Source organism: Chrysochloris asiatica, unplaced genomic scaffold (genome assembly GCF_000296735.1).
Source record: "Chrysochloris asiatica unplaced genomic scaffold, ChrAsi1.0 scaffold00262, whole genome shotgun sequence".
Classification (NCBI taxonomy): Eukaryota; Metazoa; Chordata; class Mammalia; order Afrosoricida; family Chrysochloridae; genus Chrysochloris; species Chrysochloris asiatica.
The window spans coordinates 1408292-1424325 of NW_006408780.1; the positions used below are offsets into that span (position 1 = coordinate 1408292).

At 49.9% G+C, this 16034-nt stretch overlaps 1 protein-coding gene across 1 annotated transcript; it reads left to right on the top strand.

Annotated features, from left to right (window-relative positions):
• The first annotated feature begins 1616 nt into the window (after window positions 1–1616).
• Window positions 1617–13756, top strand: SLBP (stem-loop binding protein). Its single transcript, XM_006874126.1, has 8 exons — window positions 1617–1660; window positions 1791–1934; window positions 5122–5226; window positions 7671–7730; window positions 7980–8117; window positions 9558–9707; window positions 11375–11456; window positions 13598–13756. The coding sequence occupies exons 1-8, from the start codon at window positions 1617–1619 to the stop codon at window positions 13754–13756; spliced, it is 882 nt and encodes a 293-aa protein (XP_006874188.1).
• The last annotated feature ends 2278 nt before the right edge of the window (window positions 13757–16034 follow it).

The following is a 16034-nucleotide window of genomic DNA, read 5'->3' on the forward strand; positions in this document are numbered from 1 at the left end:
GGGACATAGTCTAGCACTTGTGAACTAAAGTTTGTGCCTGGTAAGCACTACTGATTATTCAGATTATTTCTCCAGAGGAGAAAAAAAAGTACACCAAAACTTCAAAATCATGAAACAGACCAGATGAGTCTGATAAGCCTAGTAGAACCCAAGCTTGTGGCCCCTAGACACCCTTTAAGCCTGGAATTGAATCCAGGGGTCAGCTTTCAGCAAAATTGTTAAGTGCTGTGGAGCCAGTCCATAGTGACACTGCTTAGGGTTTCTGAAGCAGTTGGTGAGCTTGAACCGACTTTGCAGTCCAGCGCAGTAACCCACAGCACTAGTGAACAAGAGCAGCCAGGAACGTGCTCCTCAGTACACTCAGCCATAGACCAAAAGGGCATCATTTCCCCAGAACAGAGGGGATTCCAACCAATGTCACAAAACAAAATGTGTATAAGTTGTCAAATGAAAAACTAAAGTGCTCTGTAAATTTTCATCCAAATTATAATAAAGTTTCAAAAGAAAGGTAAAAAGATTTGGAGTAACTATGTAATCAGAGGGTTCACAGGAGGAAGTAGGCGGGTTCAGATGCAGCGAAGAGTCCGGCATCCCACCTCCTCCATGCACTCCACCATCCCTGAATCTTCCTCGTTCAGGGTCTGCGATTTCCTCGGAGTTCTGGGGAACCGTCTACCACAAAGCGAATTGGCCTGCACCGGGCCCTTCCAGTCCCCGCAGCGATCGATGACCCGGGGCGCGCTGTACCGTGGAAGACTCCAGTCCCCTTTGCCCCATCCGGGACTTGATGTACTGGAGACCCATGGCCGAACGGGCGGGGACTACGCGAACTGGGACCCTACTGTGGCCACGGCCCCTGACGATCCCGGGGTATCTCGCCCGGGATCGGGAGGCGCAAACTCCACAGACTGCGCCCTCCGGGTTCCAAGTTTCCCGCCAGTGCAGTGGCGCGCCTCCACCCTGGGCTGAGCCAATGGGAGACTGACTTCGACCACACGGGACCTATCGGAGGCTTGCCCCGCCCAGACCTGAACCAATCAGAGACGCACCTCCACCCTAGTCGAGACTCTACGAGGACGCGGCTTCCCTCCCCTTCTGACGCTCGCGCCGCGCGCGTCCGAATCTCCCGCCAATACCACCCTCCTCCCGCGAACAAACAGCCAATCAGCTTCCGAGAGGCCCGCGGCGGCCCGTCTGTCTCAATACCCCAGGGGAGCAACTTTTCCGTTGAAGCTCACCTCATGAAGACGACGGCGTCGATTCGCCTTTCCCGAGAGCAGCGTCTAGAATTAGGACTTTAAGGTACCCCGAGGTCCTGAAAAGTCAGCAGAAGCCTAGACAATTGTTGAGACCCGCGCAGCCGAGCCAGGTACCTCCCGCCGGCTTGGACGTAATGGTTGCATCCTGACCCGGCGCGCGCGGGATCTCCGAGGGGCGGGGCCCGACAGCCTCATAAAAGCGGTTGGGGGCGGGGCGCTCGATTAGTCTGTCAGCACCAGCGCGGGAAGGAACGTCGTCTTTCTGTTCGCTGCTCCGCCGTCTCTTCTGCTGCTCGCAGCTCTGCGTTGGTTCTCCACGTCCCCGACACTTTCCCTTTCTCTACTAATACGCTCGCCATGGCCTGCCGGCCGCGAAGCCCTTCCCGGTACGGCGACGGCAGGTGAGGCCGGGCCGGAAGCGGGCGGGCGCCCTCGGGCGGCGCAGCGACTTGTGTATGTGTGTGTGTGGGGGGGAGGGAGGTCCGCGCCGGCGCTGACCTGCCGGCCTCCCGCCCGCGGTCTCTTTGTGAGCAGCTCGCGTTCCCCGAGCCGATGGTCCCTGGGGCGGAAGCGCCGAGCCGACGGGAAGCGCCGGAAGCCGGAGGACTGCGAGCCTCCCGTGTCTGCCGACGACCACGACCACGAGCGCAGGCGCCCGGACCACCGGCTGGAGAGGTATGAACCCGCCGGGGAGGCTTCGGGGGCCGGACAGGGGGGCGTCCACACGGCTCTCAGGACGGCACTGGCACTTTTGAGCCCATTCCCCAACCGCATTCTAAAACCCAACCAAGTGGGAGACGCTGAAGCCCGGGTCAAATGGTGTTGACCCCGAATGACCGTGAATTGCACTCTCTGTGGGGTCTTCTAGGCTGTGATCGTTAGGGATGCAGGTTGCCAGGCCTTGCTCCCCCGGCACCTCTGGTGGGGGTGGAGTCAACCGACAACCCTTAGGCTTGTAGTCAAGCAAGCCGTCCACAGATCCAGGGTGATCTTTTTCTTCCTGGTATAGGGGATACCAGACTCAGCTAACGTGGGGTAGCTGAAGAGGTTTGGGGTCTTTGAGACTCTGATCGCACACACTTACTATACTACCTCCATTCCTGTGCTCCTCTGCTTATAAGATGGGAAAATAGGCATTTTAAGTGCGGTTTAGGGGTAACTTTGTTTCAACCTATAGAGATGAAACGACCCTTGGGAGGGAGTCTTGGGGGGGGCATAGGTAGACTTTTTGACTATTTCGGGCACTTACAGTGCGGTATGATTGTGAACTGCTTGGCTGGCGGAAGCAGCAGTTTCCAGTGACAAGATCAGCATTGGTTCACTGAATCATGGTTGAGCCCTTGGGGGTTCTAAGTAAGGTCCCTGAGTTTGCACTGAGCACCTAACCTGTAGGAGTCCTGGGGTGATGCTGTGGGTTAATGCCCCAGACTGCAAAGCCGCTTGAACTGCAAGGTCAGTGGTTCAAGCTCCCCAGCTGCTCTTTGGAAACCCTATACAGGGCCGCTATGGGTCGGAGTCGACTTGTCGGCGCTTAACAACAACCACCACCACCTAACCTAAAGGTTAGAGGTTTGACTCCACCCAGTGGCAGCTAGGAAGAGGCTTGGGGATCTTCCACAAAGAGAATTGCCCAGAAGACTGTGGGGTTCAGTTCTGCTTTCGAACTTGTGAGGTCACCCTAAGTTGGAATTGCCTTTCCTGTGGATGTGGTGAGCCCACCGCAGCATCCGCAGGTTGATCTTTATCACTACCTGAGGGGTTCGAGCAACCCCGCCCTCTCCCCGTACTGTCTCCTGCCACCTGGCTCCGTAGTTCGGTGCCTGTGGCTTCAAGAGCCTGTCAGCATCCAGAGTGGGGACTTTGGAGAGGGGATGTGGCCTATCAAGTGTGACATCTTGAGCAGATCCCCAGGCGGGAAAATGAAGAGGTCACATGCTGCAAAGGAGCCCTGCTGGTGCAGTGGGTGCAGGAGGGTTGTGGGCAGAGATGCGAGAGGATGGCAGACGGCCTCTCCCCTGCCTCCTAGGTCCACTGTGGTTCAGTGGGGTGTGGATGAGAGGCCTGCCCTGCCCCAGCGCCCTGGTGGTGCTAGCACAGATCTGGCTCATGGGGAAAGCAGCAACAACACCCCCCACCCGGCCCCTCTCACTTGAGAAGGGAAGTAACGTGCAGCCCCTCCTTCTGCAGGGCGTTGACTGTTGATTGGGTGGGGCAGGGTCAGCTCAATGTGTAAAACAGGCTTTGTTTTCCACTTGAGAGCTTTCTCCAAAGTCCTGGTTTGTTCTGAGATCCGGTAGATACAGCACTCTGGGGTCCACAGTCAGTTTTCTGCATGCGGGAACTTTCTAGTTCAGACTTACCTTGGAGACTGACTGACTCTTGCTAGGCTGGGTAGGATGTTGATGTGCAGCCCGGCTGGACAAGCTCTCAAATAACCCAGTGAGTTAATGTTATTTCCTGTTGATGAACTACGTGTGATCTCAGACTTTTCTAGCCATTTCTGCATATCTGGAAACTGACCTTTAGAGATCCACAGTGGGTGTCTTGGGGGCATGTGACCCTATAAAGGAACCAATGATGGTTGCCTAAAGAGAGTTGAAGTTTGTGGGTTTTCCATACACCAGTGGAGGAGGCTGAGGGGAATGAGGTAGAAAAGAAAAAAATGAACATTTAGATCTAATCTAGAAACAGCAGGCCAGCAATTCCAACTGTCGGATCTTGGTGTTGAAGCTTTTACCTTGTCATATTGTCTGGAATTCAGTTTACCCCAAGCCACACCAAACCAAAGCTGCCACAGTTGTGTTGATTTGGACTCAGTTACCCTGTGGGACAGAAGAGAGTTGCCCCCTGGGGTTTCTAGGTTGTAATTTTTCTGTAGTCCTGATGTGATGCTGTAGGATAATACACTAGACATCAAGGTGGGTTTGAACTTCAAGGTTGGCAGTTCAAACCCACCAGCTGTTACTTGGAAACACTATGAGTTGGACTCGCTGTCACTTAACAGCAACAACAATAGTCTTTATGGACTCAGACTGTTATGTCTTTCTCCTGCAGAACAGCTGCTGGACAGTCAACCACTGACCTTTCTTTCTGTTAGTAGCTGAGTGCTTAACCACTGCCACCAGGGAACCCTAACCCAACTCTAGCACTGGACGGCAAGGTCAGTTTGAACTGCAAGGTTGAGTCAGGACTGACTCTGCACACTTCACAACAAAAAGGGGATACCTTTAAGGAGCCTTGGTGGTGCAGTGGTTAAGTTCTTGGCTGCTAACAGAAAGGTAAGTAGTTTGAACTCACCTGCTGACTCCAAAGAGTTTGGGAGACCCTGTGGGCAGTACTGCTATGTCCTATAGGGTCACTATGAATTGAAATAGGACACCTCATAGCAGCAAGCTGCAGGTGCCACTTCACCAGTAGACTAGACCCTGAGGGTGGTACGGGACATCTCTGAGCTGCTGGTACGTTTTCTGTGTGCGAGCTCTCTATGCATTAGACTACCGCACGCCAGCACTTTCCATTGACTGTGTAGCTCTTCTCCCCTCCTCTTACAGTCTGGTATGAAAAAAATACTCATTTTGCAAATCAAAGCTCTTGGTGCTGAAGATGACACGTAGCTTTGCCTGCACGTCTCCCTACCCGTAGTGTCCCTATTATTTGGTGAACGCTGTCACATGTATAAAAGAAACAAATTTGTGATGGCAGGAGCCCAGGGGGGCTTTGGGGGTCTCAGTCAAATCTGCTCGACTCCAAAGCTGGTGCCCCTGGCAGCATGCAGGAGAGCCTCCCTAGTTCCTCGTACAGTTTTCCAGGAGATGAGAGGTGGTGTCCTGGTTCATACATGCATCTTGCTCTTATTTTGCAGCTTCACCACACCTGAAGGCCCTAAGCCCCGTTCTAGATGCTCAGACTGGGGAAGTGCAGTTGAAGAAGATGAAATGAGAACCAGAGTGAATAAAGAAATTGCAAGGTATTTCAGATGACTTAGAATGTTACCTGTGGTGCTTTGCTTGAAACCATGACTTTGAGGTGGTCCCCAGACCAATGGGTGGGCGCATCCTCCAGGAGCTTACGTGTTGTTTAGTCGGCTCCATTGTACAGCAACCCTAGATAGTGTGTCTGAGGCTGTAAATCATTGCAGAAGTAGAAAGTCATGTTGCTCCCATGAAGTGGCTGGTGGGCTTGAACCACTGACCTCATAGATCTTAGTCTAGCGCTTACTGCACAGAGCTCCTGCACTCCATTTGACATGGGAATCACATGCCTTATCCCCCAGCTTTGTGGAACGGGGAACTCAGGGGCAGGGCCCAGCAGTCCTGCAAAACCCTTCCAGGTGAGTGTATACTCACTAACCTGGTGGCACTGTGGGTGTTAAGCCTTGGCTTGCTAACTACAGTTCAATCCCAGCAGCCGCTCTTTGGGAGAAAGGTATGAAGGTGTCTGCTCCCGGAGACCCTGTAGAGGGTGACTGAGAGTCTGCTTCCACTTGATGGCCGTGGGTAGAAGTAGTCCTTCTAAGAGTGGAAATAGGGACGCAGGTGCCAGAAGATCCCAGAGGGCTTGGGGACTAGAGTGTGTATTTTCTCACGACCCAGCCAGGTAGTGTCAATGCCAATGGCAGGTGAGGGAGTGAGCTCAAGGTAACAAATGCTAAAGTGCACGGGATGTCTGTGAGCCCCTGCCGTTGGACTTCTGGTTCAAGTGATAGATACATCCTTTTCTCCTACGTTCACCGAGTTTGGGCACATCGCTTGCCCTTCGGGCTTCATGAAAGTGCTGCATATCCACATGTCCCTGAGTTTGTGCTCTGTTGGGAGATGGCTAGGGGTCTCCATGCTATCAGGAATGCGCATGGCCTTAGAATGGCACCCTCCTTCAGACTGCTGCATGTCGTCGGGCCAGACCGAAGGCACGTGGACATGGTGTGGTTTGTAGTAAGATGAAGTTCATGGACCCAAGAGAGGTTTAGCCTTCAGAGGGACTAGTAAGGGCCTCAAAAAAGTAAGGGAAAACTATAATGAAAAGAGAGTGGAATTTTTCCACAAGTTTTTTGAAGATGAGCGTTTTTATTAGTGCTTAATCCAAGTGAGAAAATGTGTTCGAATGTTGGCAAGGCCACCGCCCCACTTTCCCGAGTGCACCATAGCTGTCACCTGGAGAGAAAGGCTATTGAGGCTATTGACCAGGTCAGCTGGTCCGCTCAGGCTGGACTCCTGGACTGCGAGGTGATTTGCACAGATCTCCAGTTTCTCCACTGTCAGGTTAGAATGTTGGGATCTTTGCTTTCTGTGCTTACTATGTGTCTTCTAGCAGCCCCCTCCTGGCTCCCCAGTCTGTCACGGTCCTCCTGTGGACGGACTGGCCTCTGCCTCGGCTACCTCTCAGGCCTCTCTTGTCTGGACATCAGTGTGGGCCACTGCCGCTGCCCTTCCCATAGGAGCAGACATGGGGGTTCAACCTCATGCACCTCACTGTGAGTCCTCCGTATCAGGAAAGGTATTTAAGGCTTCCATTTGTGCTCCTTCAAGGAGAAAAAGTACAGGTTAGAAGCCGCCTGTCTGCATATTCTGAATTGACAGGCCTTGGGGGCAGACTGATTTGTGGGCAGTTCTCAAGAGGCTGGACTATAGTGTTGGTGGCCTCAGGAGTGAAATGTTGCCTCACCGTGTTGTCCTCCAGTTCGTTGGCTTGTCCGAGTCCCCTGCTGTGGCTGCTGGGGTCGGCTTGTGGAGGATCTCCCTTTTTTTAGCAAATGTGTTCAGAGTCTCACCATGCAGGGTCCCTCCTGAGGGGCATTCGGGCTGCGCTGCTTCTGAGCTGCTTCATTACCTCGGGGTCCAGCCTAGGCTCTGGGTGCTGTGGGAACTCAGTAATGCACGACCTTGTAGGAACAGAGCTGACCAGCTGGGTTTCGGTAGCTGCTGGGTAGTGGCTGGACTCGGTGTGCCTCCCGAACTGAGGGTGTCCAGTCACCGGAGAAGTTGTACGGTGCTCAGCAGGCACGTGTTTTCCATTAGTAGGGAACCCTACTTCTTTCAAAATGGGACCTTTGCTCTTGGTGTGTGTTTCATATTTTAAGGAGGTTGCAATGAACTTTTGACTCTTACTACTTCAGAAACACACATCACACTCAGTCTTTCTCCTGGCGTCAGGAAGCCCGGTAGTAGGTCCCATAGGGTCTGCGGGCTCTCAGACTCACTGTGATCTGAACTTCTGAGCACCAACTGTATGATCTTGGCAAATGGTCTTTCTCGTCCACCTGTGACGAAGCGAGGGGAAGCAGCCGGCTCAGCCCGCACCACAGCTCAGGGAGAAGGCAGCTTTGTTCTTGGTGTGCAGTGTTTCACTCTAAAAGCACCACGTGTCACATTTGGCTTCATATCTTTTAAAAACACATGTTTATTTTGCTTTCAGATATAAACGGAAACTTCTCATTAATGACTTTGGAAGAGAGAGGAGGTCATCCTCTGGAAGGTAAATGCTGTCGGGATGGGGGTTTTGGTTTGCTGGACCCGACACTTTGTGAAAATGTTATCTGAACGCTTACTGACTGGTCTCTGTGGTCACGAGTATGAAGTGATGTTTCTGCTGTGTGCTCAGGTCTCACGGGTGCAGAGACTGGACTCTTGAGGGACTGACTTAGCTGGGGCTGTGTTCCTCTTGGGTTTCAGTGTTCTTGTCTCCATTTACTTAGTGGTTCGGTTTGTCTCTTGTCTCCTCCAGTTCTGATTCAAAGGAGTCCGTGTCTGCAGTGCCGGCAGACCTAGAGACAGACGAGAGTGTGCTCATGAGAAGACAGAAGCAAATCAACTATGGGAAGAACACCATTGCCTACGATCGCTACATTAAAGAAGTTCCAAGGTGGTGGGGGCTCTTCGGATATTAAATCTGGTTGTGGGAGTGATTCAGACTTGTTAGGAACATTTAAGGGGTCCTAGTGGTGTGGCGCTGTGGGATAAGCACAGGACTGCTAACCACAAGGTCAGTGGTTCAAACCCACCAGCTGTTCCTTGGTAACCCTTATAGAGGGTCGCTGTCAGTCAGCTGATTCCAAGGCACTTACCAACACCAGTGGCGCTGTGGATTTGGTGGTGGGCAGTTTAAATCCAGCAGCCGCTCCACGGGAGATCGATGAGTTACTCCTCTCCTGTAAGGATTTACAGTCCTGGATAGCCTATGTAAGGCCACTAAAAGCCACAGTTGACTCGATGACTGGGTTTTGGTAATTTAAGGAGCCTTGGTGAACCAGTGCTTAAACCCCTCAGCTGCTAACCAAAAGGTAAGCAGTTCAAACCTGTTAACTATTGTGTGGAAGAAAGATGAGGCCTTCTGCTCCCATCAAGATGTCCAGCCTTGGGAGCCCAGTAGGGCAGTTTCACTCCACCCTATAGGGAGCTCTGGTAGCGTAGTAGTTACAAGTTGGGCTGCTCACCTCAGGTCAGCAGTTTGAAACTACCAGCCGCTCCTCGGAGTCTCTATACAGGATCGTTGTGAGCACTTGACCATAGGATCACTAGGAGTTGGAATCAACTATTGGCACAATGGCTAAGCACTACGCTGCTGATTACTGGCCATTTCATCCACCAGCTGCTCCAAATGATAAAGATACAGCCATGGAGACCCTGGGGGTCAGGTTCTATTCTGTCAGAGGGTCCCTGTGAGTTGGAATCAGTGTGCTCACAGCGAGCTTGGTTTAAGACCCATTCATCAGTGATCTACAGCTTGGTGTGAACCACAATGCCTTACCTAAAGGAGGTTAAGAGCCTTTTCACACCACTCCCCCGGACAGTCACTTGGCAACTGAAAAATCAAAGCTACTAAGACATAGAAATAACCTTTTTATAATTTTGACTGTTAGCATTTTCGTTTCTAAGTACTCGTAACTTTATTGGCATAAAACTATTACAATACAATGGTGAAAACAAAACTGAAGTCCAAGGTTTCAAAGGTCTAACTAGAGGAGAATCATGGCATCACACTGAGTTAGCAGCATGCACATGCCTATCTCTCTTTCCAAAACAGGCACAAAGAGAAAGAGAACTTTAGACTATTGTCATCAACCTCCTGGCAGGATCAGGGTTAAATATTTAATTTTCTGGAACTTTAATTACTAAGGAATAATGAGCTTCAAAGAGCTAAGTGCTCTTTGAACGTACGTTTTTTTCATTTTGTAGAATTATTTGATTTATAATCTTTAGTATCAGTACTTCCAAAGCTTGATCCATCTCTAAGCTTTCAAGTAAATGTCTCCATGTGTGATCCTGAATGCTGTTGCTAGGATAGCCTTGCTTTCTCCTCTAGACACCTCCGACAGCCTGGCGTTCACCCCAAGACCCCCAACAAGTTTAAGAAGTACAGCCGGCGGTCGTGGGACCAGCAGATCAGACTCTGGAAGGTGGCACTGCACTACTGGGACCCTCCTGCCGAGGAGGGCTGTGACCTGCAGGACATGTACGTCTGAGCTTGCTTGTTCAGCTTCTTTGCTCTGGACCGTGATTGAAATGGCTTATGGAGTTTCATCCCTGGGAAGGTCTGAGCAAGCTTCAGGCCTGTTTTGTTGATAGGCATGTGTGTAGAGTGGGGCAGTGTGCTTCTCGGGTTGAATTTAACCTTTCATAGACATAGATAGAGCTCCAGCAACCTAGGAACTGGTGCTTTTTTGGCAGGGAGATGCACAGCCTAAAAAGTATTTGAATCATTGTAATCGAACTATGAAAACGAAAGGATCCCTGGTGGTGTGGTAGGTTAAGTGTTGGGCTGCAGATGGAACGGTTAGCAGATTAAATCCTACAGTTGCTGTACCGAGGGAGAAAGAGGAGGCTGTCTTTTTCCATAAAGATTTATATTCTTGGAAACCCTAGGGCGTCATTCTGCTTTATCCTTAATGTTGCTGTGAGTTGGAATTGACTCAAGGACAGTGAACTTGGGACTAGGTGAATCTTTAAAAAGAGACTCCTGGTATGGCATTGTAGAATTAGCACTGAACTGCAAACCACAAGGTCAGCAGTTCAAACCCAGAAGTTGCTCCTCAGAAACCCAATACAGGGTCTCTGTGAGTCAGTTGACTTGATGGCAAGTAACAGTAATAAAAATAAAATATTTTTTATACACAGCAAAATACGCACGGGTTTAACCATTTCTGCATAGGTAATTTGGTGATGGTAGTGCCGCTCTTGAAAAGTGAGATCAGACCCTTTTGTCCTTAAGGGATTGCTTTCTCCCTTGGTTTCTGTAGCCTCCATTTTCACAGTCTGGTCCTGACTCGCTGTGGAAGAGAGAGAGAGAGATCAGTGTGTGCTTTCCTCCCTTGAGGGGTGTTGCTTCTCAGCTCCCCTCTTGTCCTGAACCCGTCCCACTATCAGAGGGATGTTACTCATGTAACAAAACCATTGTGTTTCTGCTTCAAGGCTGGCATTTTTGATGTGCTTCCTGTCAGGGCCTTGCAGATTTGGCCTCACAGCTGACATCCAGGTGACGATGGTGTTGTCCTATTCTCTTAGTGACTAGGAAAAACGTGTGTCCGTGTGGAGTACTAGAGTTTTTCAGTATTCATCCCCCTAAGAAAATGGGATGTATTCATGCTTATGTTGTTGTTATGTGCTGTGGAGTCCGTTCCGACCCATAGCGACCCTGTACAGGGTTTCCGAGAGTGTAAATCTTTACGGGAGCAGAAAGCCTCATCTTTCTCCCGCGGAACAGCTGGTAGTTTCGAACTGCTGACCTTGCGGTTTGCAGCCTGATTTGTAACCACTATTCTACCAGAGCTCCTTATTCATGCTTCTAGGAGTAGTAAAGTGTGTGTGTGGTGTGGTGCACATGTGTGTGTGAAAAGATGCTTTAAGACTGGAGATTGGCAGGTCTTTGTGCCCAACGCAAGCTGAGCTTTTTGCTGGCAGCTTTGTCTCTGGTGAGCTGATGGGACGGGCTAATTGTCTGGCTGGTGTGGAACCAGTGAAAGCATTCCCCCCACCTCAGCAAGCTCAAGGAGCGTCCCTCTCCCTGGGGCCATGTACTGTTACAGGGTTGGTCTGATGGACAGACTCAGCATGTGTTTATGCTGTGGTTCTCTCGTCTTCGTTACTCGGGTTCCTGACTTACCCATTTATTCCTCCTCACAGACACCCCGTAGACCTGGGTGAGATGGAGATGGAATCGGCAGAGAGCAGCTCTGAGTCCCAGGCGAGCTCACAGGACAACTTTGTAAGTACCTCCTGGGTTAGACTGTCCGCTGCCTGGGCTGGGTTCACTGTGGCCACTTGAGAAAGTACCATTGGGACAGAAATTCGATTGAGATCCTATCATTGGACGGCGAGTTGGTCCTAAGATTGAGTCTTTGGGGAGTGGCCTTGGTTTCGGTTTTCTGTTAAATTAGCTCCATAAGTCACCCCATTTTCATGGAAAAGCTCAGTGCTGACATTAGTATTTCCCCAGCTCAGTGCTGACATTAGTATCACCAGGAACTTAATTGTAGGGGTGTTGTGTGTGCCTCACTAGTGAGGAGTCAGCTACTTATCATTAAATAGGGACATGGCTAGGACACCTCCCAACCCCCACCACTTGGCAATTGAAAAGTTGCATGTTTCTGATGTAAAAAAAAATTTCTCCTCAAAGCTCAAGAGCAGCGTAATAAAATGCTCGCCTCATCCCATGCAGGTGTACGGGTAAATACTCTCTAAAAGGATCCGTGCGTTTGTACAAGATGTGCTGGTGGCACAGTGGGTTAAGCGCTAGACTGTTGACCGGCAAGGTCAACAGGGCAAACCCACCAGCTGCTCCATGGGAGACAGATGAGACTGGCTGTTCCTGTAAAGCCATACAGCCTTGGAAGCCCCTTGGAGCAGTCGTCTGTTCTGCAGGCTCGCTGTCAGTCAGAATGGACTCCATGGCTATGGGGTGTTGTTTTCATAGAGATAGCCTAGTGTTACCACATGCAAATGTCTTAATGTGTGATAAGTGGTGAAAACACGGGTTATGAAACCAGAAAAATAGATAACTGTTTTAAAGTCATGCTTCTATAGGACTGTACTGGTGTAAACAGCTCAGACGCTCTGAAATACAGGTGGGAAGTCACTGCCACCTGCTTCCTTTCATGTGGAAAACTTCTGTCCTTCAAGCTCTGCTAGCCATCCACAAAGCCTGTGGTGGATAAGCTGGAAGTAGCATCAATGCTAGCGGTGGAGAAATGGCAGGAATGTTATTCCAGATTTTTTTTCACATGGAAGGAAAATGGTCAAAATAAATAAAATCCAGATTTTATATGTTGATCCGACTCTCAGGGACTAAGAACCGCTTTTGTCATTTTAACAAAATGCAATAAACCTAACCCTCAGTTTGAAAACCTGATGGTGAAAATGCTGCATATATTTCCAGAAGTTGCCAGTGGATGCGTGGCCTGGGGGGACTGCACAGGTGGGTGGGTACAGGGTCAGTGTAAAACCACGGGAGTGGCAGCGTCAGAACCACTAACTTGAGCGGGGACGATGCTGAGGAGTGAGGAAGAGGTAGGCCTTCTCCACCCTCCAGCCTTTCTGCCAGTCCCACCAGCTGGCCCTCACTGCCGCCTACCTGATGGGACCACAGGCCGTACGTACAGTGGAGAGTGGGTGTTTAAGGAAGTAACAGGCTGCACTTTAGCAGCAGGAAGTCTGTTTGCAGCACAGGCTCCCTCCTTCAGTGCAGGTCAGCTCTCGGCTCCCTTGGCAGTGCAAGCCAGCATGCCCACACTTGCCTGTGGACACACCTCTTCAGCCCCGTGCCCACCCAGGCCTGTCACTGTCTTCACTGTGAAAGCTGTCTTAAAAGAGGGTCCTTGTCTCTTCTCTTTTCTGCTGCTTTTCCCTGTTGCCTTTTGTCTGTAAACCTCAGCATAATTGACTGCACACATTATAAAATGTTAATTTTGAAGCATGGCCCTCCCACGGATTAAATAACCCATCCTTAATCCCTCTCCTTGGGTGTATTGAGCAGTCCCTGAAAGATGCATTCCAGTCACAAGCATGTCACTAGATAAAAGCTTCAAACCAAGTTGTGTCCACCTTCGCCAGGACTGTCAGTCAACTGGCCAAAGTAACAGACCCTCTAGCCTAGAATATGGACTTGGTGGCAAAGTCTCTGAAGCTGCGTTTCCAAAGAACCAGGGCCAGAGAAAGGGACTCATTTCACCAGGCACGGAGGCATGTACTGGGGGTAGGGGTCCCGTGAAGAGCCTGGCTAGGTTGAAGGTAAACGAGACTTCAGTCTGTGGGACTGCGCACAGGTCTACCCTTTGTGTGCCAGGCGCTCCTCAGCCATCACAAGAAGGCGGAGCTGCCCACTGACACTTGCCACTTTTATCTCCTAAGATTCAGGATGTTCTGGACGAGGCCTCGATGTGCTCATCATGCCCCGGAAGTGCAGCGTTGCTCAAACACTGCTGTCCAGTGGAGGCCTGGCCCCCGTTTTCAGGGGGTGAAGCAGTCTCAGGAACAGCCCAGATTGTGGTCTCCCGCTTGTCCCAGTAACGTCCTGTAGCTCTCCTCCCATGGTCCATTGCTGAGTCTTTCAATTCCCTTTAACGTAGAACAGCTGGCTGCCCCCCTTCCCCGACATTTCTTTTTTTAAAGCGTTTAGCCCAGCTTTTTGCCAAATGTTTCTTCTTTTGGAGGGGTCACGTGGTTTCCTGAAGATTGTGATTCAGGTTGGGGCAAGACAATTGCTGGTGATATGTTTAATAACTTGTTCAGGTGAAATTTCGATTTCCCCACTATTGAACGATAGAAACTTTGTTTTCCCATTTAGAATAAAACTTTGTTTTTTATTTAAATGGTGAAAATATAACCCACCAAAACATTCAGACAAATGACTTTTCATCGCAGTGATATTGATTACATCTCTCATGTTGTGTTGCTGTCCTCATGTAAAACGATCCCTCACCAGGATCTTCCATGCAATGAAAAGCTTGGTTTTAATTGGTGGAACATATTGGGCTTGGCATTGGATTGAACTCTAATATGTGATCTCACATTTGATTGTCTGACTTTCCCGTGAAACTGTTCTTTAAAGTCATCCAGAAATGTATCCAGTCAGACACGTCCTCGTGCGGAGATAGCCACTATCTGTGGTTTCTGTTTCTGTTCGTTGCTCAAAATGTGATGTGGGTCTGCACACCCAAACTTTGTGTTTTATCCAAAGGCCTGTAAACAGTGCGTGGGAGCCCTTTGTGCAGTGGGAGCAGAACACAGCAGTTGTGAGGTGTGGAGGTGGGCCCCGGCCCTTATTTCTACGGGTGAAACCCTCATGAAAGGACCTGAGGCCAAAGTCGCCCCCCACGTCCTCTCAGAGCGCGGGGGTGGGGAGTGGTGAGACTTTCGTGGGGAGCCCTGTGTGACCTGTGTGTGGAGCTTTTGTGTTCGACCACACGCCTCTCTGCTCAAGAGTTAAAGTGGCTGAGCTGGGAGATACCAAATCGCTAAGACGGGGTAGAAGCTGCCACTTGCTGTTGAAAATGAGATTTGATGTTATCCATGAATTTTAATTTTTAAGCTAATGGCATTGAATTTTCTGTGTGACTGTTCTAGTATGAATATGTTATGTATTGACCCTGGACATCATTTTATGTATAAACATGGGGGTTTTGTGTATATTTTAAGTTGTAAAGGGAACGAAATCCAAGAAAGATTGGACTGACCTCAGTTGTGAAACACACAAAATGACTTAATGCTCGACCTCTGATATCCCGGACTGCATTTCCCAGTGTTTATAAAGTCAGTTGCCACTTGTGAAAATGGGCTGATTTTGAATTTACCGGTGTATCTGTGGCAGCTGTCTGGAGTCAACTTGTCTTTATTGGCACTGGACACAATCTATTTGGGATTGGGACCTTAAATGCCTAAATGTAAGCTTCAGTCTTGCCTTTTTGTCAGGACTTCAAGGTGGGTTGAGTGTGGAACCATCAAAGATGTTAAGCAGTCCTGTTAAAATTAGTGACTTTTATTAAATTAGCTTGTCTAATTTGGTACTTGTAAATAGTCCTAACTGGGTAGGCTCTTGTACCGAAAATATTCCAAGATTTAAGGGAACAGAAGAGATTTAGAACTTTTTCTTGAAACAATTCACCATGTAAAATTGCTGTAAATGATAATGTGTACAGATTTTCTGTTCATGTATTCATTCACTTGGAAGCGTGTTAAGACTGATATGTCTCTTGCTATTGTATGGAATGGTGTGATGATAATAAAAAGTTAACAGCCTTAAACCGGGTGATTGAGTTGCCAGCTAGGCCACCTGCCATTTGGAGCACTGGAGGGGGCACGTTTCTCCTGGGACTTTGAGGGGCTGTGTGCTGTGGCATAAGGGGAAGGACTCTACCCTGTGTGGGCTCAGTTAATCTCACATCACACTCATGGGCTAGGAGCTCTGAGGGAACTCCTGGTGATAGGTAGATGCTGGTAGAAGTGGGTGTTGAGTCGAGATCACAGCTGAGTTGAGGATGTAACATGCTTACCAGGGGTTGCACCCAGCAGGTTTATTTAGAATAAGCCCTGGGGCACCCTGGTTTAAAGGCTTGGCTCTCACAGGTCCTAGAGCAGAGCAAACCTCTGAACCTGGGGTTGGGGTGGGGATGGTCTCCCACACCTATGGTGCCCTTGGGCCTGGCAGCTCTGTGCCTGCAGACAGTCTTCCAGCCGGCAGCCACAGCTAGATACTGTAAGAGTGCTGGCTTCCACGCAAGGGTTATGCCCATTAACCTAAATTAAAGGGTACAAGACCCTGTACACTTGCACGTAATCAGGCAGACTG

Coding starts and splice junctions, on each gene's coding strand:
- SLBP (XM_006874126.1), top strand. CDS start 1,617: ATGGCCTGCCGGCCGCGAAGCCCTTCCCGGTACGGCGACGGCAG. Junction 5,227..7,670: donor GTGAATAAAGAAATTGCAAG/GTATTTCAGATG, acceptor TTTTGCTTTCAG/ATATAAACGGAAACTTCTCA. Junction 9,708..11,374: donor GGCTGTGACCTGCAGGACAT/GTACGTCTGAGC, acceptor TCCTCCTCACAG/ACACCCCGTAGACCTGGGTG.